The sequence below is a fragment of the Melanotaenia boesemani genome, chromosome 20, assembly GCF_017639745.1.
Source record: "Melanotaenia boesemani isolate fMelBoe1 chromosome 20, fMelBoe1.pri, whole genome shotgun sequence".
NCBI classification, from domain to species: Eukaryota; Metazoa; Chordata; class Actinopteri; order Atheriniformes; family Melanotaeniidae; genus Melanotaenia; species Melanotaenia boesemani.
Genome location: NC_055701.1, coordinates 28735883 through 28761396, shown reverse-complemented (window position 1 = coordinate 28761396; position 25514 = coordinate 28735883). Strand labels below are relative to the sequence as shown.

The 25514-nt window shown below is 40.1% G+C and overlaps 1 protein-coding gene across 1 annotated transcript; it reads left to right on the top strand.

Annotated features, from left to right (window-relative positions):
* The first annotated feature begins 4058 nt into the window (after positions 1-4058).
* foxg1a (forkhead box G1a) lies at positions 4059-6119 on the top strand. Its single transcript, XM_041972071.1, has one exon. The coding sequence runs from the start codon at positions 4297-4299 to the stop codon at positions 5560-5562; it is 1266 nt and encodes a 421-aa protein (XP_041828005.1). The 5' UTR covers positions 4059-4296; the 3' UTR covers positions 5563-6119.
* Positions 6120-25514: the final 19395 nt, after the last annotated feature.

The window sequence follows — 25514 nt, the reverse complement described above, 5'->3', positions numbered from 1 at the left end:
CCTGACATCCTCCCCTCTCACTGGACAGGAAATAAGCTGCCAGCTGCAGGTGAAAGTCAATGAAACGTGAAGAGAGGGGTGCAGCAAACACTCCCAGGTGGAAAGTTGCACGTGCAACCAGGTCTTGTGTTTTCAGCCAGAGCCCAAAGAAAACCTGCAGCCATTGTTTGCTAACAGACGTATTCACTGCTGAGGAAAACATCGGTTATTCAGAGAAAAACCGTCCTGATTATCACCAGTTTTTGTTTGTTTAATCGTCTTTAAACAACAACAACAATAATAATAATAATAATAATAATAATAACAATGATAATGTTATTAATAATAATAATAATAATAATAATAATAATAAAACACTGCATTTTTACAGCCATCAACATAAATGTATCTGTTCCATGCTGTAAGCTGTAAATATATAAATATTTCTGTATAGAATTAACCCTTAAACCTCAGTCTCTCCTCATAACGGCTGGAAATGATCACCTAAAATAACCTTTTGTTTTCAGCTGTTGCTCAAAGTTTAGACCCTAATATTCACCAAACCAGATTATATTATATTTGAGGTCAAACTTTAATTGTTTAGAATTGATTTATAGCTCATGAGTTCATGAGCCATTGGTAGCATGATGTTAGCATGATGTTAGCATGATGTTAGCATGATGTTAGCATGCTGTTAGCATGATGTTAGCATGATGTTAGCATGGTGTTATAATCTGTCAGGGGGAAATGCAGGTGAGGGTAGAAATGTAACATTTCTCCTCTGATTTATTGTAATTTAGTCAGGCAGACATTTCTGACACTGAGGATTTATTCTCTGAGGTCTCCACACCTCCCCAAACACAAAGAACATGAAGATGAACCTGATTATATTGAGACATTCTGGTTAATTCTGTGTTTTTGGCAAGTATGAAGAAAAAACTCTGGATGACTTCTAAGCTGTTGGGCCTTGACATCGCCTGCAGGCAGAGGGAAGAGGTGTAGCCTGTCAACCTTCTCTGGGGACAACGAACCACATCTGGTCTCTGATATTTATCATCAAAGGTCTGATTGAACAGATAAAATATTATCTGCACGAAGTTGTAAAGTGATAAACTTCTTTAGTTTGCTGAGACATTAGTTTTCTAAAAATTCACATCATTGCAAAGAAACAATAAACGGTGACAGGGTTGACTTTAAATGTCCTTTAGTGGGTCAGAACCAGCCGGCTGTCACGCTATTTCAGATGGAAAAAAAGGAATTAACTTGACTTGTTATGTGTCCAGAGAGGAAACCCTTTACTGTAAAATCTTTGTTCATCGCTTCTTTTTCAATAAAGTTTTAATTACTACTTTTTTGCTTTATATATTTGAATAAATTGAATATAAAAATCTGTAACTGATCAGGTGAATTTGGTTAATGGCTGCATGGTCACATGTTGCTCCTCATTCACTGTGAACTTTTCTCTGATAAGGAATGAATCCAAATAACGCACGCTGCAGGTTGGAATTAAATATTCTCTTTCCTTCTCTCCCTCTCTGCAGTCCCTCCTCCACCCCTCCGCCTCCTCAGGTCTGTGTGGATGTTGTCGTGTCACAGCCAAAATGACACAAGCAGGAACTTCCTTCAACACGGCAGGCATATGCACGCGCAGCAGCAAACGGAGCTCCAGTCTACATCCCGCTCACACATCTTCATCTTCTGTGAGCAAAACTGCAACAACAATAAACAACCCAACCACCCCTATGTTTAGTTTGCTCTGCGCGAGGACACACAGTCTGAAAACAGACACTAATAAGTTAAAGCACGCGACAAAACTAAAGGAAAAGCGCCAAATTTCCGCCACAGTCACGTTTATACGTTCAATTTACAAGAAGAAGAGACGGGAGGGAACAAAAACAAACAAAAAAGAAGAAAAATATAATATAATATAATATAATATAATATAATATAATATAGCATATATATATATATATATATATATATATATATATATATATATATATATATATATATATATATATATATATATACATATACATATATATATATATTGGAACAAGCCTACTGCCACATATATATGATGTGTTTTTAGTCTTCACAAGTATAAATAACAAAAGAATTAAATAACTGAAATGACATTCAGTCAAAAAAAATCGTGAAAATGTTTCTACATGTGATTTGGCACATGGCTATATATATATATTATATATTATATATATATAATATATATATATATATATAATTATATGCTTAATTGTTAGTATTAATAGTAGCAGTAGTAGTGGTATCATGTCCTTTAGAACCTTACACAACTCGGTGATTTTGGTCCTCATGACGGTCTTGGACGCGCTGTTTTCGAAAAACAAATAAATAAAAAATGGGTGTTTGGTTGTAGATCATTTTTAAAGCTCGCAGTTTTTAATGCTAGTTAGAAATGTTCTAAGTTTTTCTTTCTTGTGTCACATTTCTGATTTAAAAAATGTAAAAATGTGTGATGATTTTAAAATTCATGATTTCGTGTAAATGAAAATCAGGAATGTGAAACATTTTAATCGCGAGATGAAAAACATGCTGATATTAAAAAATGAGAAATCAGATGTTGATCGTTCTGCAGGGTGTGAATCCCTGCGCGCGTGTAGTTTGGTCTGCTCGTGTCTTCCACGCTGAGTGAAGATGGGATATTTTAGTGTTCCCTAGTCTACTTATATATTTATTATATATGGAGGGATTTGGATAATTATCTGCTCCAGGCAACATGAGGAGGTGACGGGGCCTATTTTTATTTGATTATTTGTACGTTCATGGAGTAAAAATCCTTGTAGAAACACCAGCAGCTGTAAGTTATCAGAACAGTAAATTCACAAACAATTTCTCGGCAAATGCGATTCAGAAAATATTATTGCTGAATGCATTTGACGCAAAATGGCCCGCAAACCTGTGCGAAACAAGCACTTCTGTTGCAGAGGCAGCTGCAGCGGTGGCAGTGCGTGACTTGTGGAGTTCTTGTTTTCGTTGCAGTGATGAAGAGAAGAGCCGGTTTGCGGCCTGAGGCTGCTGGAAGAGTCGCTGGAAGGAGCCGCAGCTTCAGGCGCAACACAGACACCAACAGCAGCGGGAAGAAACTGCTTCTTCCAAATAAACAGACAGATCCAAATGTCTTCAATGATGACATTTTTATAGATGTAGAAGTGATAGTGGAAACATGGTGGGACACTTCTGGGTTTTAACCCCTCGGTTCTCCAGTTTTGTTTGTTTTGTCAAATTTTTCTCTTGAAAAAACTTTCCAGACATGAAAGCGCGTTTCCGCCTCCCTGCTGCGCATTGTGCACATTTTACACCCGGATAAACATGTTTTACTTTCATTTATTTATTTTAATATTTCCTAGAAAACAGTTCTTAACCTCGCGGTGGTGTGCGGTCTGACCCCCCCAGATCGCGGCCGTGCCCTCCGGACTCCCTCTCCTCTGTTTATTTTCCCTCCGTGTGGAAATGTAAACAGTTTTGTAGATACCGAAGGGGGAAATATTTGAATCGGAGGTGTGTAAATGCGAGGGGCGGCAGGGATTTGGGTTTACGCATGCACGGTGTGTTTCCAGCTACGTTTCTTGGTTTAGGTGGGAGCGCGTGAGTGTGAAGGGTGTAGAGGGAATGGTTGATTACTGCTGATTGGGGTAAGGATTTTCTATGCTGCAAAAAGTTGGAAAAGAAACGAAAATGCTCTGCCAGTCTGATTTTTTTAAATATCAGAACCAAACAAAGCAGGGCTGATAAATAAATAAATAAACAAACACAAAGGTGAGAATTATTACTGAGTCTAATCCGCTTTCTCAGACTTTCTGGTTAAATTGGGATTAAATAAAGATTTTTTATTATGTGCGAGAAGCTGTGGAAAGAGTCGGAGAGGTTGGCATTTTTTGCAGCGTACTTGGCATTGGCGGATGTGCGTGTTTCCCTGCGCGTGCTGATTGGCTGAGAGCAAAGAGAACGCCTTGATGTTTAATACTAATGGTCCCCTGGTTGGCTGAGAACTGGAAAGGTCCAACCAATGTTTTTTACTTGCTTTAGTGGCTGTGGCTCCCTAATTAATTGCAGCTATCTGTCTCCTATCGATGTGTGTGTAAGTGTGCGTTGTGTGTGTTTCCCCTTTTTCTCCCCAAACCTAACATGAAATAGTTTGTTGGGCTATACTTTCTTTCCTCCTATCCATCCCCCCTTCCTCCCTTCCCGTCCTGGTTCGCTGGTAGAGGCAGGGGAAACTCAAACCCAGCTGTGTTCTTCGCTTTTGGTCGTTGCCACTTCCCCCCTCACTGCTCGGTGATGTTGGACATGGGAGAGCGCAAAGAGGTGAAGATGATTCCTAAATCTTCGTTCAGTATAAACAGTTTGGTTCCCGAGGCCGTGCAAAGCGACAACAACCACCAGAACCAGAGCCTCCACCGGTCCGGTGACATCGAGCAGAAAGCCCCTCTCTCAGCCTCGAAGAAAGCTGATCCCAAAAGTGACTCCTCGATCCAGGAGAGTCCAGACGAGAAGGAGAAGCAGGACGAGAAGAGGGACGGGAAGGACGGGGACAGCGGCGCCGGGGAGAAGGACGGGGAGAAGAAAAGCGGCAAGTATGAAAAACCTCCTTTTAGTTATAACGCGCTGATAATGATGGCCATCAGGCAGAGTCCGGAGAAGCGGCTCACCCTGAACGGGATTTATGAGTTCATCATGAAAAACTTCCCCTACTACCGGGAAAATAAGCAGGGCTGGCAGAACTCCATCCGACACAACCTCAGCCTGAACAAATGCTTTGTGAAGGTGCCGCGGCACTACGACGACCCGGGCAAGGGGAACTACTGGATGCTGGACCCCAGCAGCGACGACGTGTTCATCGGCGGAACCACTGGAAAACTACGCCGTCGATCCACGACGTCTCGGGCCAAGCTGGCCTTCAAGCGTGGCGCCCGCCTGACCTCCGGGCTTACCTTCATGGACCGGACTGGTTCCTTATATTGGCCCATGTCCCCTTTCCTCTCCCTTCACCACCCGCGGGCCGGCGGCGCCCTGGGCTACAACGGGACCTCTTCAGGGTATCCGGGTCACCCCATATCCTACAGCACCATGCTCACCCAGAACATGAACAACAACCATTCGTCGTTTCCGTCCTCCAACGGACTCAGCATGGACCGGCTGGTCAGCGGAGACCTCCCTTACGCCACGCACCACTTAACGGCAGCGGCCCTGGCGGCCTCGGCGGTGCCCTGCGGTCTGTCCGTGCCTTGTTCCGGGGCCACGTACTCCCTCAACCCGTGCTCGGTGAACCTGTTGGCTGGACAGACGAGTTACTTTTTCCCTCATGTCCCTCACCCGTCCATGTCCTCACAGACCGGCGCCAGTGGCGGCGGCAGCTTGCAGGCTGCGCGGGCTTCAGCCTCCAACTCCCCCCAGGCTCCATCTTCTTCCTCGCTGCCTTGTGACACTCTGAGGCCGGCCCTGTCCGGTTCTCTGCCGGCCTTCTCTTCGGGACTTTCTGGGGGTTTGTCTGACTATTTTGCACATCAGAACCAGGGGTCGACCTCGAACCCGCTTATACATTAACACCCCCCCACCCCCCCACAAAAACTCCATCCATCCATCCATCCATCCATCCATCCATCCATCCATCCATCCATCCATCCATCCATTCATCCATTCATCCAACACCTTGTTCAGTCCCTGAAGGAGTAAAAATCTTAAACAATTGGAACTGAAAGCTGAAGATTTCACACTGAACACTTACAATGTAAAAAAGACAAATGATTATAAACTACTGTACAAAAGAGAAGAGACTAAAAAACTGCATAACAAAGAGATCAGCACTGAGAAACTCGCAGAAAGCAGCACTGACATTTCCAGGTATTTTTAATATTATTATCGCTTCTTCTTCTTCTTCTGCCCCGTTTCCTCCTGCATTTTTAATTTCTGTGTACATAATGTTGTTTACTGTAAATGTCCGGGCTTTGTCTTTGTATAGTACTGTCAGTCAGTGACGTGCAATGTGATCTGAGATAAGAAACTGAGAGAATGATGACAGATGATTGTTGTTGAGGAGGCATGAAAAAAAAATAGAATAATGTGATTTTTTTAAATAGTGTTGTCTAATTTTGACATTTAAAAAGGATAATAATAATAATAATAATAATATGATAAAAAATAAAATTAGGGAAACACATTTCTCACCTATTTTAATCTACATTATTATTATTATTATTATTATTATTATTAATAATATTATTATTTCTATTCAGATATATTATTTAAGCAGAAAGCAGAGCGATTCTGTGCCTCATAATTCATTCTTTTGCTGGATAAAAACTGCTCACGCGCTTCTTCAGGACCAAAGAATCGGTTTAAACTGAGTCAGTATTCTGTTGTGTTCTCTGACAGGCCTTATTTAGTAGGAATGCAGCTGTTAGTGGGTGAGTCTGAGGTAGCGAAGACGCCTCCGTCACTGGAGGAAAATGTCCATTTTAAACGAGATTTTGATGGTTTTAATTGGAGGGAATCTGGGTTTCTTGTAAATGAATTTGGTAGCTGAATCTCGGCTGTTTATGGCTGAATCTTGAGTGAAATCGTGGCACTTGTCTCGTTTTGTTGATGGATATTTTCCGCAGTGAAAAAGCCTAAAACGTGATCTCCGATTTTGTTATTATTATTTTTTTTTGTTTATTTGTTTTTTTTTAAGAAAAGGACGAAAATCCCAACTTCTCCTCCTCCTTTTTGTACAAGTTGTAAAAAGAAAAACGTCTTTGTCGTGTTATTTTTTCATAGAAGAGGAGGAACAATGTAAAATCCCATTTGTTTGAGAAAAAGAAAATATGCCTCGTTATCTTCTAATGGGCTTTTTGGAATGACTGTCTTTTAAATGTCGTCTCTAAAACTATTTTTCATGGTTGTGATACTGTTGTGGTCTTATTCTTATTCCCGTGTTTTGTCGCTCACTAAAAAAAAAAAAAAAAAAAAAATGTCTTAATCATAAAAAATACAAATAAAAGAGTAGGTTACATTCTTAACACACGCCAATGTTTTTTGTCTTTTTTTTACTTATACTGACCATGATAGATAGATAAATAGATAGATAGATAAATAGATAGATAGATAGATAGATAGATAGATAGATAGATAGATAGATAGATAGATAGATAGATAGATAGATAGATAGATAGATAGAGTGATTAGTTCTTTAACTGGTTGATTTTAAAGTTAAAATTTGACACACTGACTCTGAATCTGGGCGCTCGTCGCGCGCGCGCCCTCCAGTCTCCTGCTGTGTGCGCGTGGCCTGGCTTCTGCTTGGATCCACTTCTCTGCAGTCCGGTTTGATCTTTGCTTGGTTTTACTGCTGGGGTTGAAAAACAGCTGAAACTGGCCCTGGAAACGGATCAGGTCTGAGTCCTTTCTTCTTTACTCCTCGAGGCAGAACGCAACACGACTCTGAGACTCTGATCCGGATCTGATCAGACCGGTTTTAGTTGAGCGGGTGTTAAATGAACCCGAGGCTCTTATCTAAGGGTTTGCACATTTTGTGCATTTTCATGTCCCGACGCAAAGACCTGGTGGTTGTTTTCCTCCCGTTCCTGGTGTTACTGGTCCGGACTTTGGCGCGTTCTTGCTGAACCAGAACAAAGTGGACCTGCTCTTTAGACGCGAATGTTCGGCTTGTTTTTCTTTTCCTTTTCTTAAAAATCAGTAAAAGTTTTTTAGATGTGTGTATTTATAGGGAATAACAGCTGTTATTTCTCTGGATTTAAAATAGTTATTAGTGATTTTTCGGTTTCAGATTTTCACGTGCGCGTTTTTTCCAGAGAAGAACCTCCCGCTCAGATCCACGGGCTGGAATTTAATCCCAAACCAGAATCACCTGATTTCAGTTTCACGCCTCCTCGTTTTTGCATCTTTTTCTGGGTTTGTGGCTTTTAGTAAATTGACGCTCGTTCTGCGTCAAACTTTTTTTCCTCCTGAATCCAAACATCAGGTCCGTCAGAGTTGCAGGTTGTGTGCTTCTTGTTTTATTGGCTTCAGAAGCTCCTCTAACTGCATTTTTACCTGATTTTCTTTTCTTTTTACTTCTTCTTTCTTGGCGCAGACAATGCGCTGATCCCTTTCTTCTTTTCTTTGATTTCTCTTCTTGTCCTGGTTGTTTTGACCTGGCGGAGAGTTTCTGGCTCATCCTGAGTCCAGGTCCAGGACCTCCACCGCCTTTGTCTCGCTTTGCGCTGTGAGGCTGTAAGCGGAGCTTCAGGCCTGCAGGCTCCGCGTTTTCCCAAGAAATTCATCCTTGTTTTTTTATTTATTTATTTATTTATTTATTTATTTATTTTCTCTCCACATTGATTCATTTCTCCTTCCTTTTATTCCCCTTTTCTTCCTTCCCTTGCCACACTATAAATCTCCTTCCATCTTCGTCTTTCTTCCTTCAACCCGCTTCTTTCATTTCAGCCTTTCTTGAATTTTCTTGGATTCCACTTGGACTTTTAATTTTTTTAATTTTACATTTGTGTGTGTTTATTGCTTTTTTATTTTTGTTCCTTTGACTGACATCTTAAATAACCCAAACAACTCAGATAGATGATTTCATTTAAACATTTTGAATAAAACCTTACGTGTTTCCTCCTTGTGGAATAGATCATAGCATTTTATTTGTTTTTATTTATTTATTTTTAGTCACTAAAGGTTTTTTGGATGTTTGTATTTCTATATTTTTTGGATTAACTCAGCTGTGTGTCCGGATGCTGCAGGTCAAAGGTCAGCTTTAACCTGCAGCAATATGCAAACACGGATAATTTCCTTTTTGCCATCAAAGCTGAAGTTGACGGACATGTTTTGTGGGTCTGACCCGCCGATGTTTTCCTGAACTCAGAGGAATGTAGATTGAAACAGGACAACGATGATGATGTGATGATGATTATTTGTGGGGCATCAACATGTTTCTTTTCTTCCAGCAGCAGCTGCCTGAAAGATGAGTTTGTTTTCGGTGCAGATATTAAAGCTCATCATGCATCTGTGGTGGAAACTGAATCCTCGGAGGTCTTCACTTCTAACATGTCTGAATTCTGAATAAATGTGGTTTTAGAAGGTGGTGCCATGTGATCAGGTGCCCCAGCAACCCCGAATAGAAAAATAGATGGAAGATTTATTATTATTATTGGTAAAATATCCTCCTCTAGGAATTTAATGACGTCAGGTCCATTTTAGGAAACAAAAGAGCCATTTTTTCTTATAAAGTCCTAAAATGACACAAGAAGGAAAAACCTGTTATAGAAAATCTGGCTTAAAGAATTAATTTTATTGATTTTGAAAATGTATTTAATGTACTACCTTTCAGTGTGACATGATGCTGAAGATGCTGTTTAGCTTCTGTTGCAGCTGTACAGCCATGATGAGAAGAAAACAATGAAGCGACTTCAGGCTCCAGAAGGTATTAATAACCAGAATAACCTGCTATTAAAACCACTAATTGAAAACTAAAATTTACCTTAATTGTTTTCACTCTCCTTGGAATTTTAAAGCTCTTGTTTAATGAAATATCAGCAGATTCTCTACTAAACAGCATTTAGCTGAAGTTGATTTTTGATAAAGAAAAAGGGAGTTAATACTTCCTGACATTTTTTAAGAAAGAAAAAGAATGAGTGTGGTAAAAGTAGCGTCACTTTAATGTTTCCAGCAATGTTTATTATCATGTTGTGAAACATTTAAGAAATTCTTCTTGCCTGAAAATCCTCTAAAGTGTTTTTTTTTTATTTATTTACTTTTTCCTCTCAAATAAAACGTGAGAAATATTTTGGTTTAAGAAGAGAGATGGTCTTCAGAACGACTTTTTACTTAGTTTATGAAACTTTGAAAAATGTGATTAAATAAAAAATGGGAGGCTATTTTGGTCTCTACAGTCCAGTTACTGGAGTTTTAGTTCAGCTGGAAAACGTAAACCAGCTGAGTCCGTCTCAGAAAAGATGCTGTCGGTCGTGACCAAACATGAAAATGATGGAAATGAAAAGTTTTGTTTCTCCACCATCATTTTAAAGATATTAAAGTTTCTAAGTTATGCGGAGGGTCAACGTCTCAGCAAACGATTGGTTGGACGTTGTGTCAGTCAGGAAAACAGACCAATCAGACTTGATGAAGCTTTCGTCAGGTTAGTTTTATTATCTGGATAAAACGAGCTGCTGCTTATTTTAGTTCCAAACATTCACATTAAAAGGACTTTGTGCGTCCTGGAGAAAGTTCACTCCCCTCTGGGCCAGAAGATGGCCCACGGTTAGACCTGGCCGATGTTTGATGACCTCTGTAAATGTTTATATAAAAAACTGAAACGGCGGTGAGGGGTGTGTGTACATGTGTAACATTAAGAAGTGGTTATTTGTTTGTTTTGTGTGCGCTGTGGTTCACGTCCTTGGTCAGAGTTAGTCGCTAAAAGTTCAGCCCCTGGTGACTTATTTTTCTTTTTGTCCTTGTGAGGCCTTATAAACCAGGTTCTATGAAGCACCAGCAGAACTCATCCAGCTTGAAGCAGCTGCCGCAGGTTTGCACAGAAATCCCAGTAGATGCAGAAAATTCCTGTTTGAAGAGGTCTGCAGCTGGAACGCAAAAACACGCATCTGATTTAGTTTAGGTATATTTTTTCATTTCACATTATTTAAAAAAATTAAACACACACATATGTGTGTGTGCGTGTGTGTGTGTTTATAAATCCTCACACAAACCCATTTAAATGATTGGTGTCATGAAAAAAGTGAATAGCTTTGCAAGTCACTAAAGTATCTAAAATATGGGAGAGGATGGTGCTTTGAGTTTAGCTTTTAACCTCTTAACTGGATTTATTTCCAATTTTTAAAAGAACACAGTGAATATAGAAAAATAAAGCAAAAACAAAGAACTAAGTAAAGTAAAATTTAATTTAGTAATTGATTAACAATAAATAAGTAAATATTAATAGTAAATAAATAAAATAGAAAGAAATACACAGTAAATTAAAGTAAATAAATAAATGAATAAAAAAGTATAGATAGATATAAAGAAATAAAATAAAGGCCTGAGGACTCTCCAAAGGGATTAATAAAGTATTTTTATTCTATTCTACATCAGGTTAAAGACATAAAGTCACCTCTTGTAAGAAGTAAGAAATGTTCCATTATTTTCCAGTATGTTCCAGTATGGTACAGTAATGTTCCTGTATGTTCCAGCAAAGTTCTAGTAATGTTCCAGTAATGTTCCTATATGTTCCAGTAATGTTCTTGTATGTTTCAGTAATGTTCCAGGAGTGTTCCTGGAAAGTTCCAGGAATGTTGCAGTAATGTTCCTGTATGTTCCAGTATGGACCAGTAATGTTCCAATAATGGTCCAGCAATTCTCCAGTAATGTTCCAGGAATGTTCCAGTAATGTTCCAATGATGTTCCAGTGTGTTCCAGTAATGTTCCAGTATATGTTCCAGTAATGTTCCAGTACTGTTCCAGTACTGTTCCAATAATGTTCCAGTAATGTTCCAGTACTGTTCCAGTACTGTTCCAATAATGTTCCAGTAATGTTCCAGTAATGTTCCAGTATGTTCCAGTAATGTTCCAGTATATGTTTCAGTATTGTTCCTGTTTATGTTCCAGTAATGTTCCAGTAATGTTCCAGTATGTTCTAGTAATGTTCCAGTAATGTTCCAGTATGTTCCAGTAATGTTCCAGTATATGTTTCAGTATTGTTCCTGTTTATGTTCCAGTATGTTCCAGTAATGGTCCAGTAATGTTCCAGTATATGTTCCTGTATATTGCAGTAATGTTCCAGTATCTTCCAGTAATGTTCCAGTATGTTCCATTAATGTTCCAGTGTATGTTTTAGTAATGTTTCAGTAATGTTCTAGTATGTTCCAGTAATTTTCCAGTATCTTCCAGTATCTTCCAGTATTGTTCCAGTAATGTTCCAGTATGTTCCAGTAATGTTCCAGTATGTTCCGGTTAGTTCCAGAAATGTTCCTGTAATGTTCAAGTATGTATTCCAGTAATGTTCCTGTAATGTTCCAGTATGTTCCAGTAATGTTCCAGTAATGTTCCAGTATGTATTCCAGTAGTGTTCCTGTTTATGTTCCAGTACGTTCCAGTAATATTCCTATATGTTCCAGTAATGTTCCAGTATATGTTCCAGTGATGGTCCAGTATATGTTCCAGTAATGCTGTAGTATATGTTCCAGTATATTTTCCAATAATGTTCTAGTAAATGTTCTAGTTTTGTTCCAGTATGTTCCAGTATATGTTCCAGTAATGTTCTAGTAAATGTTCTAGTTTTGTTCCAGTATATGTTCCAGTAATATTCTAGTTATGTTCCGGTATATGTTCCAGTAATGTTCCAGTTATGTTCCAGTATATGTTCCAATAATGATCCAGGAATGTTCCAGTATTTTCTAGTAATGTTCCAGTATATTCCAGTAATGTCCCAGTATGTTCCATTAATGTTCCAGTATATGTTCCAGTATGTTCCAGCTATGTTCCAGTATCTTCCAGTATTGTTCTAGTAATGTTCCAGTATGTGTTCCAGTAATGTTCCAGTATGTTCCAGTATATGTTCCAGTAATGTTGCTGTTTATGTTCCAGTAATGTTCAGTGACATCTGTGTTCATGGACGAATGTTAGCGTCATGTTTCCTCTGTCAGATGGGGTGGGTGGTAAGACCCGGTGAGGATAGAAGCGCCACAATGCCTAGTCACAGGTACAGCATCTTTGATACTGAATATATCCTTAGATGTTCCTAAGAACATGCATGAAACTTTAGTTCATATAAATTCTTTATTTACTTTGTTTTTTGGGGGATTTCTCTGAAAATATGGCCAAGGGCTGAAGGGGTAAAGAGCCCCTTCCAGCTGCCCCCCTCTAAAATGTTAACCATTACTGGAAGTTTAGTTATCTGTAATTCATGGGACGCCTGGTAGACAAGCCCAAAGTCCACAGAAATTATAGAAATTCAACAAACATCCCAATCAGGGGCGGGGGGGGATGGCTGTTCTTTTCTCACTTCACCTCTTCACCTCTTAGTTACATCCAGCCAGTAAGAGAACCTCCAGAGACATTTTAGCCAGTTCCTGGTTGAGTTTAGACGTCATCCTGCTGCTTCAGAGTGACGAATCAGAGATCAGAGCTGCTTGCTTAGAAAACGAAGACAGCGGTAACTTCTGGCTGCCCGGGGCTCTTCTCCTCGTCCATGTCAGGAGAGTGAGGAAGCAAAACTGCTTCACTTGGAAGTACAAACAAACAAACATCCCCATCCTGTTTACTACATAAATGTCTTTTTATCTGATGCAGTTTCTCTCACGGCCACTAGAAGTCTCACATCCTTCAGACATGAATTCAAATCATTTCCTCCTGCATGGACTAACTGTCATGAGATCTTTCTCACTAACTTTATTATAAAAGTCCAAAAAGTGCAGCAGTTTTATTAAAAAACACAAACTCCGTCTTGTTTTGCTTTGTGTAGCTGTTAGTTATTTAGACAAAAAACAAACAAACAAACAAACAAAAAACAACAACAAAAAAATCTGTTTCTGGGTCTTTCAATCTGAAAATGTGACCTTCAGAGGCCGCATGTATATGGTGGTGCGTTCAGGGTACCGCGTCTGTTTGCTTTGCTTTCATTCACATCACATCTCATTGCTGTTTTTAGATGAGAAATCAGTGAGCGAATACCAGAACTTCCTGTTTAAAGTTTCCTGAAGAGGAAATTTCACGTCTAATTGATTTTTCTGAATTTCTTAATTGTCGTGAGTGGGAGGTTCTGATTTCCAATTTGGTCCTGAATGTAGGCTGTATATGCACCAGTTCTTAGCATAGCTGCTAAAATGGAGTGGTGTAAAAGAAGGACAGAAAAAGGAGTTTTTGTACTCTGTGTTATTTTGACCCAACCTGACCCATTAAGGGGATATTTGATGTCGCTTTTAAAATATTAATAACAGACCCAACCAGAGGCTTTAGTGTGCAGTGGTGCTGAAAATATGTCAGCGCCTTTTAATCCCGTCATTGTAAAGTTTTATTTAAACTGAACTTTAAAGGCTAGACAGTGCCACTTTCAGGGTTCAGACCAGCAGCATCTCTTCTGCGTTGCTTCTTTCTGGGCCAGACCAGCTTCCTGTTGGATTCAGGGATCCGCTCTAATCTGCCCATTACAACTACAAAGACAGACTTTCAACAGCAATTTGTTGCTTCCTGGAGGAAGACTGAGTTAAACGAGTACAGCGGTAATGCAAGAAGCAGGCGAACAATGATCCGCCGAGCAGCAGGTCTGTCAGGCCGGCGCTATCTGGCCATCTTAAACGGGGTGAGCAGCGGTCACAGGACAAAGGACAGAGAACGGAGATAAAGCTTTCTTTCTTTCTTTCTTTCTTTCTTTCTTTCTTTCTTTCTTTCTTTCTTTCTTTCTTTCTTTCTTTCTTTCTTTTCACCCTCTTCCTTCTTCTTCCAATATAATTTAATTTAACAACCTACTGCATTCGTTATATCGTTATATAGAAAATGTTAAAGAAAAAAAGAGAGCTGGAAAAAATGATCAAACAATTGAAACAGTCTGTTAAAAAATCTAGGAGACTTTTAAATGTAATTTATTTAAACCTTACATATTACCTCTGAAAACAAAGATCCCAGCCGTTAACTGGGCAGTTTTTATCATCCGTGCTTCCTTTTAATGGAAGCTCCTGTCAGTTTTCCGCTGCCATCATCTGTCATGTTGCTGCTCAGCTGATGGAGCTGCATGAACCCGCGTTTTGTTCTTCTTTCTACAAACAGAGAATGTGCCTGAATTCATCCTGCAAACGGAGGAAAATGTGGAAATAATGAGCAAATAAGACGTTACTGCACCAACATCACATTTATCTTTATTCAATTTTTAGAGGCCAGAACAAAATGATGATGAAAGATCTGTTTTTCCTGCAGCCACGCTGGTTCATGGTTCAATGTGGCCTGAAGGCAGCATGATGCAACATGATCCATCAAGACAACTATTGGATTTTATCATTTAATTAGTAAATAACTTACATTAAACAATCAGAAATAAAGCGTAACTACTCTTGTAGTGTGAAAAATGCTAAAATTATGTTTTTCGACCCCTTTTGTGGAGCAAAAAAGCAAAACTGTTTCCTATGAAAAAGTCAGCAAAAAGGGTTTTAGTTTGGCTTCCTGAGAGTCATGTGACCAATTAAAGCATTTTTATTGGTCCCCTGTGCTCTGGAAGCATTTTGGAAATAAGCCAGGCCAAACTGTGTTGCTTGAAGACAAGGTGGTGCATTGGCGGCGTGGTGGTCCGCTCCATCTCCTACAGCATGAAGGTTCCTGTTAGAATCTCAGCTCGTTCTCTTCTGTTCTCTCTTCAGCTTCATCCCACAGTCCAACAACAGGATGTCAGGTTAAAACCAGCCTGAAGGGAGTCAATGGTTGTCTGGTTTGTGGTGGATTTCTTACAGCTGGGATAGAAAATAGAAAGTTCTGGATCTGGAAAACAGAAAAAAACATGGAATCATTGATTGTCAGAAAAAATGGAACCACGATCCAACAACAACAACAAGGTGGGTCTTTAGTCTTTAAGGCATGGAAGTCTTCTGCATCCAGGTTCCATCTTCCTGGTGCAGCAGGTGACAGGTGAGCTCTGCAGGGTCCAGACCAGATCTGGTCTGGTCGCCGCCAAGTCACTGAGTGCATGGAATTTTCCGAAGGAAATCCTTTCTATGCTTTTCTGAGAGTCCTCCTGAAAACCTCCTGTAGAGGTGATGATGCCATCTTCCCGGGTCCTTCAGCTCAGTGGTTCCCAACGTGGGGTCCATGACCCCCGAAAGGGTCCCCCAAAGAGCACAGGGGGTCCTTTGGGTCTGAACATTAAGAGTCATTGTGATTAATGTCCACACATTATCCCTATTTTAAGGCTCTGTTAATTTATTTAATTTAATTTGACTTTATTGAAGGCCTGGACTTTTGAAAGAGCAAGCAGGGTTTCAGCACAGGGTGGGGCCGGGGGTCCACGGCTTCCTAGTGCATGCATGAAGGGGGTCCCTGAGGAAAATAGGTTGGGAACCACTGCTTTAGCTGCCATCGTCATCCTCAATGCTGGAAATGTGCCGCTTCACTGGAGGCTGCGTTCCTTCTGCTTTACCTTTCATCTCCTTCACTTTCAGTCGGTCGGCTTTTCTTTTCTTTGACATTTTCTGTTTTCAGTCACGTTGATGCTTTGACATCTCCCTCGCTCTACCTGCAGGTTTCCTTTTTCCAACCTTCCCATAGTGTTTATTAGACACAGCTGACTGGGAACAACATCTTTTCCACTCTGAGCTGAATTTCCTTCTTGAAGGACTTTGTAATCCTTCCCATTGTTTGCACTGACAGCTCTGTTGTTGGGGCCAGTCAGCTGGGTGGAGCAACGTCTTAAGCTCTGTTTTAACTTCATTTTTCACTTTGTTTTAGAAACACTAATTATATTCCAGATTTCAGATTCCAGATTTTCTTACAACCAAGTGAGAAATTTTCTTATTAATTAGAAAAAGTAAAGAATAAAAATTACAACCAGCTTGAGGACGTTTGAGGAAAAAAAAAAAACGGTTTTCTTATTAAATACAGTTGTTTTGACATTTCTGTGTAATTTTTAAATACAGAAAATTTAAGGACGAAGCATGTGTGTAACTCTTTGTAGTTTTATTTAGTTATTTGCTGAAGTATTTATTGATTGATTTTACTTACTGGAAACTACGAGAAACTTATATTTTTTACCTTGTTTATAACTGAATTTACATATTATTCTGAGAAAAAAGAGAGTAAAGAGAGGAAGGAGAGAAAGATAGAAATGATGGAGAACGAGCTGGAACATCCAAGTGTTTCAGTTAAAACCACTTTTGACTTTTATTTATTTTAACAATGTATTTTAATATGGATAACAATGAATTTATTTTTATCTATCATATTTATTGATTGTTATTAATTTATTTAATATTAAATTGTACTTTATTTTGTCCCAGTCTTTTTTTTCCAGATATTTTTCCCTGTTTTTACTTATTTTAAATAAATCCAGACGTTCAGGAGTTAATGTTTTCCTGAGTTCGGTTCCTGTTCCAGAGAAAGACGACTGAATGTTTTGCTGTTCATCAGGGTTTTTCTGGAACAACATTTTACATTTTAAACCTCAACACATCTTCTGAATCAAATGAATCATCTAAAGCTGCTGGGACAAACCAAACGCTCCTGAATCTCAAGCTGTCTCTGGGATAAACATCACCTTTGTTTCTCTTTATTGCTCTTCAATGAGAAAGTTACAGTACACGTTAAATACACAGCGAATACACAGCAGGAAAAATTAGACGTGGCTGTGAAAACACCTGAAGCTAAACAGCCAATCAGGTTCTCCGTGTTTTCTGCATGTTGAAGGAAAATCTTGTCAAAACACAGACTGACTTATCAGATTTCAATGATTTCTCGGACTGGTATTTTCTAAAGATCATTTCAAATCAGGGTTTGGTGTGGGTCCATGTAGGTGTAGAAAATCACCGTTTGTTTGCTTTGCGGGCTGATTTACGTCTCGTTAATTCCTCTAACAGAGGAAGGATTTGTCTTTCTGAGGTCGTGGAGGGTTGAATCTCCTGGGTTCAGAAGGTCAGCCTGTCACATCCTCAGTCTCGAGAGCCAGAATTTACTTCTTAAGCAAATGATCGCAGAAATAATTCACAGCAGAATCAATGACCAGTAATTCCAGCAGCTTAACAGACAAAATCTCTTTTTATTTTAACTTTTGTCTTGTTTTTAAGCCCATTACACATTTGCCTAGAGTCCAGGATACATCTTACATCACCTGTTAAGGAAATAATAATAATAATGATAATAATAATAATAATAATAATAATAATCCTTATTATTCCTTGAAAATCCTGATTGACAAAAACTTGGAAATGATTTCACCTGACAACCACCTTACATCCTTAATTCATGGACAAGAAGTAAATTTAATATGTTTGTTTACCAACATTTTCCTGATGTAAATATTTTATTTCTGAGCTGTCTATGCTACTGTAATTTGTGTGCTCATAAATAATTTTAATGGTAAATCTGTAATTTGTGCAAAACAATATTCCATCCACTGCAATACTTTTACACTTTGGCGATACCCATTTACACCCTAGAAACCACGTTTACATTTACAAAACAAAAGTACAATGCCGAGACGCTTCGACCAAGGACTAAACAGCTCTACATCAAAAACACAACAACAGCTGCACAAAACGTGAAACACTTTGACAATCCTTCATGCAAACTGACCTGTTCTGAAAACATTTTACTAACGAAAAAGCAACTTTACATTGACATGAAGAACTTTTACAAGTTCAGGAAACACAAATACAAAGAGATGTTTCATCAAAATCTTTGACCAAGGGGGGGAATCGTGTACATTTCTCTGCATGTATGTCTAACAGTTGTTTGCTTGTTTGTTTTTTTTAAACTCTTTCTGGTTTAATCACCAACCTTGTTGTTCTTACAGAGACCAGTGAATGACTCATACTGTGGGTGATTGAGATCCTTGCTCTTGGTTGAGGCTAAGGCAGGGGTGGCCAACGTCGGTCCTCGAGGGCCCCAATCCGGCAGGTTTTCCAGATTTCCCTGCTCCAACACACCTGACTTAAACTAACAAGTCATTGTGGAGATCCTTATAGGCTGTTGGATCCATTTAATTTGAGTCAGGTGTGTTGGTGCAGGGAAATCTGGAAAACCTGCTGGATTGGGGCCCTCGAGGACCGACGTTGGCCACCCCTGGGCTAAGGTATGAACTGGTTAGGTTAACCTTAGGGTTACTGTGTCTGTGTCTATTATTTAGGCCTCTGCTTGAGAATTGTATCCTCCTGAAATGAGCTATTCAGCTAACAACTAATAAAATGAAGTTATCTTTCTCAACCGAAGTTCTGTTTGAATACGTTTGGAGTCATAGTAAAGATAGCAAATGTAAAAAGTTTTAGGCTCGTCAATGAAGAAAATCACACGTTCAGGATGGAAGATGATAATTATCTCATTGAATGATGCAGCTGTAGCTTTAAACCACTATCAGATCATTGTAGGCTAAGATATGTGAACATTATCCCTAAAAAAGTTAACCGATAAAGTGAACCAGATTTAAATTACAGAGGTTTAATGACAAACAATTCACAAGAAATAAAAAAAAAAACTGTCATCTCGGCAGTTTGACATCATCTCAGTCATTCTCATTCTCAGTGTTCCCCAAAATTATTTTTAATGATGAAGAATCGTGTTGGGGTTAGACTGTCTTTATAATGTCATAATAAGTATAGTTTACCTCTTAAAACTAAACCATTTTTTCCCATTTCGGTCTGCCTGTTTTCTTTATACAGACAGTACCAGACAAAAGTTTGGACAGATAGAGTCTTTAAACCTCTGGGATGGGATAGAAATGCCTGGAAAACTTTCGTAGATCACCTAAAGAGAAGCTGTTCATCACAGTTTACCCCACAGAGCTACACACTACTGCTCCTGAGACGCTGATGATGATGGAAGAGATGGTGCGTGGGGAGGTCTGACGGAGTTTTAAGGGTTAATGAGCTACATGCAGCACACACTGATTTGCATTGACTGTTGAGATTCTCCATTGACACAGTGAAGTCGTATCCATAAGCATCACAAACGATGCCTGACCTACACATTACCTTAAACCTAACCATGACCCAGTTCTAACCCTCATCCTAAACCACGTCTAAATCCTCAAGTATCACTTTGTCTGGACAAAATTACGTCACCATGTCCACAGAGAGTCTCCATACACGAGGTCAGATTTTTGTCCCCATCATGTTAGAAAAACAAATACACACTGACAGAGCTCCACCAGCAGGAACCCAACCTCAGTGTGGTCAGTTAACATTCCTGCTGTCTCAGGTGGATTTAATGAACCACACATCTGTTTACACCATCTTCAGCAGGACCAGGAGGAAAGCTGGACTTTCTTCATAATAATATGCTTGTTCTAGTTAAAAGGAAAAGCAGAATTAGAAATATTCTGATTGAGATTAAACTAGCTTGGACGACCCCCGAGAGTATTTATTATATTTATTTTACTTGGAAGTCTTTAAAAAATGGAGGTGCTCTGTGTTCATCAAATAAATAAGAATAATCTGTGTAGTTGTGACATACACATCTCATGTCAGAAGCATGAGATGTGTATGTTAAAATGATGAGAAAAGGCTAAAAGCCAGCAGCAGATTAAGAAGCAAACTGCACTTCTCTGCTCACAGGAGGCATGCTGTCATGTAAACATGGACATGCTTCACCAACACTGTCTCACAGACGTTTGCGAAACTGTCAGAAACCTTAATCTGCAAAGTCTTGAACACGGCAGGACTTTCACATTTAACAACTCTGCGGTGTCCGTGTGGAGATCAGAGGGTTGGTGGTGGAGCAACATGCATGACCTTGAAGCCGGAGAACCAAGCACCTCTCCCAGCTGACTCGGTGCTCTCTAAACTTAGTTTCCCAAATTGGCTTTTGTAAAGTTGAGCTTTTGTGTGTGTGTGTGTGTGTGTGGGTGTGTGTGTGTGGTGGGATAATGGGTTTAACATGTGGTTAAAATTTAAAATGTAAGACAACAAGTAGGTGAATAACTTTGTTCTGATGAACAAAACTCACAAGAAAAATAGAAACTTCTCAAACAAATAATAATCTTTTACTACAAAATGTTAAATATAAAAAGGAATAATCTATCATATCCAAGCAGTTCTGAGCTTGACCATGCTTCAGGGTTTCCATCCACCTCGATTAACTCCTCTTTTTACATTTCACAAAAGGTCTTTAAATCTTTTCAAGCACTGCTGAACATGGCTATGGGGACACTCCTCTCAGATCGCGCTGTCTTTGTCCACATGAGCCCTGAAGTCCCCCAGCAGAACAACAGTCCCCAGCAGTGCTCTCTAGCCCCCCTCCAAGGACCCCTTCAGGCTTCGAGCTGAGAAGCACTACGTAAGCCCACACCAGCTCCAGGGTGGAAGAGAGTCCAACTGCTCTTAAGGACACTGGTTCTGTGCATCAAGGCAACTACATCTAGCCAGAACCCCTCACTGTCTCAGGCTCCCAACCAGAGAGATGACATTCCACATCTCAAGAGCTCGCTCCTGTAGCCGAGGGTGGCACTGCCAAGGTCCCTGCCTTTGGTCAAACTGCTCCTGATCTCCTTGGCCCCTTCTAGTGGTGGTCAGACCATGATATGGGGGGCTGTGTCTGGCCAGGGCCCATGCTTGTCACAAAGCCCCATCTCCCAAGCCTACATAGGTTAAGTATGTAAGCTATGTGAAGTATTTGCCTATTATATATGCCAATTGAAACATCGAGCAACATCAGTAGTGAACACCTGTTGGCCTCTTGTCCCTTTGTACTCAAAAATAAAATATCTGAGGATGGTGAATTCCAAACACAGCCATTCTCATTTAAACGAGTCAGGAAACAGCAGTCGAATTACAAATGATCTACTATCATTTTTTAAATGAACAAAACAGGAGAATTTTCCAACTTTAAGGCCATAATAAGAGGTTAATGATGACACCACCTCCCAGGTCCTGCACACCACCCTCACCCACCTGTACAAGCACACATGGGACTATGTAAGGATGCTGTTCATTTACTTTAGTTCAGCTTTCAACACTATAGTCCCACCACGCTCCACTTCAAGCTGCTCAGCCTGGGGCTGAACTCCACCCTGGGTGCCTGGATCCTGGACTTCTTCTCAAACAGAAATCCGGTGGTGCGGGTGGGCAGGCACACCTCCAGCCCCCCGAACCCTCAACACTGGATCTCCACAGGACTGCGTCCTCAGCCCTCTGCTCTTCTCCTTGTACACTCATGACTGTGTAGCCATGGACTGCTCCAGCACCGTAGTGAAGTTTGGGGACGACCCTGTGGTGGCTGGTTGCATCAACTATAATTAGCGGGAGGATACAGGGGAGGTGGAGAAACTGGCAGAGTGGTGCCATGCTAACAACCTCCTGCTAAATGTAGACAAAACTAAGGAAATGATCATTGACTATGGGAGGAGACAGCAGAGGAACTACACCCCTCTGGGGATTAAAGAGATTCTGGTGGAGAGGGTGTGCAGTTTCAAGTACATGGGTGTGCACATCACAGAGGATCTAACCTGGACTCTGGCGGTGCTCTGGTTGCCGTCTATTTACTTCCATATCTAAGGCTCATGAAGGCGAACACAGAGAGACTGAGGAGGAGCTTCTTCCCTCAGGCTGGCAGAACTGGGAACTCGCCCCTGTAGTGACCCTGGCCAGCGTCCTACCTTCTACTAGAAACACTGTCATTTACTACCTTCCTGTTAAAATTAAGCAGGCTTATTATTATTATCATTATTATTATTATTATTATTATTATTATTATTATTATTTTATTTTTTTATTATTATTATTATTAGTCAGTGCTAAGAAACGTGGATACTGAGCTTCTCTTTGAGCATCTTTATAGTTTATTTTCAGCTCCAATGTGAAAACCTTGATGAACTGATGAACCAGGTGGACTTGGAGGAAAACTCTGCTTTTGTGGAGCGGAAATGACTGGAAATTGTATAATTATGATTTTATTCTCATAAAATTATGACTTTTTCTCATTATATTACCACTACTTTCTTGTAAAATTATGACTTTTTCCTTGTAAAATTATGACTTTATTCTAGTAAAATTACTACTTTATTCTCATAATATCACAATGTTATTCTTGAAGCCTGTGAAAAATATTTTTCTTTATATGGCCCTAATACTGCATCATAAGAAACAATCTGGTGTAGTGGTACTGGCGCAGGTCTGGAAAAATGTTTCTGTCTACAACTGTCTACATAGTACACTCTTTAGTGTTTTAAAACTACTTTTGAAAACTACTCAGCTATTATACGCTACTAGAGTATAAACACACCGAAGGAAAAAGTAGTTGTCAGTGTGAATGTCTGTAATCACTCAGCAGGAGTTATGTAGCTGTGTGTCAACAAATCCCCAAACTAAAAGGTTTGCCTTGCTGATGTTTCGAAATTTCAATATTTGAGTCATTGAATAAACATGTCCATCTCTGCATCATTCAGCATTTTTGTTTGATTTAAAAATTGAAAGAAAAATCTTTAGAAAAATGAAAATCCTAAATATAAGCAATCATTTCTCCTCCAAGCCATACTGAGTAAAAATGTCTTTCAGTTACAAATAATACATGCAGACTTACTTCCAACAATCAAAAATAAAGGCACATGTCATTCAATGAAACAAAAACAAGTAATTTTGTCCTTGAGGTCAAGCAGGGTCATTATGTAAAACTGAGGCCTGTAAGGAGCGTAAACATGCTTCATGTATGCTGCAACTGTAAATCAAAGAATATTTTAAAAAAAAATAATTTTACAGACAGCAAACATTTACAAAGAAGAAAGAAACTTAAAAACAGTCACATTTCTTTTGCTTTTTGTGTTTTTTTAACATCCATTTAAACTTGTTTTCATGTCGAAAAGCAACACGAAGTGCTTTATATAATAAAACATAATAAAAACTATTTATGCTTATTTGAAAAAAAACATAAAATGTAGTGGCTCAAAATGCAACAGGTACGCCACCTCCAATAATTTTTAAATTTATTTATTTTTATTAAATGTGAAGGCATTAGGAAGCATTGGCATTTACTGACAATCCAGTTGATTGTGCCTTAAGATATTTGTTATGTGATTATCAATATTATGAAAAAGATTTTTAAGAATAACTGAATTTTTCTGAAAGGATGCTCAGGAAATATGAGGTTCCTTCACCAATTTCACTGGTTAATTTTTTTATTTTAACATGATCATGCAGAACCAGGAGTGTTCTGAAAAGTTAGAGAAAACACAGATTTCTTTATTTCAGTAAAAGTAGTACCATACTGTGGTAGGACTACACAGAGAAAGTGTGTCCAAATGGGAAAATATTACTTTGGTGCTGTAAGCTGTAAAACCAGTGCAGTCCCATGACAACTCGTAAACTCGAAGCGGATTCTTGGTTCTGTTGCATTTATGATGACCACTCTTGTTGCAACATGACACGACGATGCCGTTCACACAGCTGCCCCTTCAGTTCAATGAAATTAGATAAACTTTATATACCCCATGAGGGAAATTATAAAGTTGTTTAAAATTTCTGGCCTTCAACCAAGAGATTGTTGGTTTTAAAATCTGTTCTGCACATTTTTTCCCCACAGTCTTCACTGTTCAGCTTCCACCGTGAATACTTATTATTTGCAGTCATGAATTTAACCCTTTGATGTGCAACATATGCTTCTAACAACTAGCATGAGTACAAAACAGGACCAACAGCTAATTCTCACCTAGTTTCATGCTGACCAAGTGTTTTTATCATTTTAATCACTTTATTTTCGATGATGGACTTTGTAGTCGTGTCGTCGGACTTGCGGCCGCATATTCTGGACACTCGGGTGAAGAGAGGGGCAGAGCTGTCAACTGATCACCACCTGGTGGTGAGTTGGCTCTGATGGTGGGGGAGGATGCTGGTCAGGCCTGGCAGACCCAAGCGTGTTGTGAGGGTCAGAAATAGTTTCAACTCCCATCTCCAGCAGAGCTTCAACCATGTCCCGGATGAGGCGGGGGACATTGAGTCCGAATGGGCTGTGTTCCGTGCCTCTGTTGTCGAGGCGGCCAGCCTCAGCTGTGGCCGTAAGGTCGTCGGTGTCTGTCGTGACGGTAACCCCAGAACTCGTTGGTGGACACCAGCAGCAAGGGATGCTGTCAGGCTGAAGAAGGAGTCCTATCGGGCCTTTTTGGCATGTGGGACTCCAGAGGCAACTGATGGGTATCGGGGGTGCAGCTTCGGCGGTCGCTGAGGCAAAAACTCTGGCATGGGAGGAGTTTGGAGAGGCCATGGAGAATGACTTTCGGATGGCTTCGAGGAGATTCTTGTCCACCATCCGGCAGCTCAGGAGGGGAAAGCAGTGCTCCGTCAACACTATGTACAGTGGGGATGGGGGGCTGCTGACCTCGACTCGGGACGTTGTGAGGCGGTGGAAGGAATACTTCAAAGACCTTCTCAATCCCACCAACACGTCTTCCGATGAGGAAGCAGAGTCTGAGGTAGCTGGCTCTCCTATCTCTGGATAGCGACCTGCTGAGGTGGTTAAAAAGCTCCTCAGTGGGAAGGCCCAGAGGGTGGATGAGGTCCACCCAGAGTTCCTTGAGGCTCTGGATGCTGCAGGGCTGTCTTGGCTGACACACTTCTGCAGCATCGCGTGGACTGGCAGACTATGGTGGTGGTCCCCCTCTTCAAAAAGGGGGACCGGATGGTGTGCTCCAACTACAGGGGGATCACACTCCTCAGCCTCCCCGGTAAGGTCTATTCAGGGGTGCTGGAGAGGAGGGTCCGTTGGATAGTCAACCGTCTGATTGAGGAGGAGCAGTGTGGTTTTCGTCCCGGTTGTGGAACAGTGGACCAGCTCTACACCCTCTTAAGGGTCTTGGAGGGGGCATGGGAGTTTGCTTAACCAATCTACATGTGTTTTGTGAACTTGGA

Coding starts and splice junctions, on each gene's coding strand:
- foxg1a (XM_041972071.1), top strand. CDS start 4,297: ATGTTGGACATGGGAGAGCGCAAAGAGGTGAAGATGATTCCTAAATCT.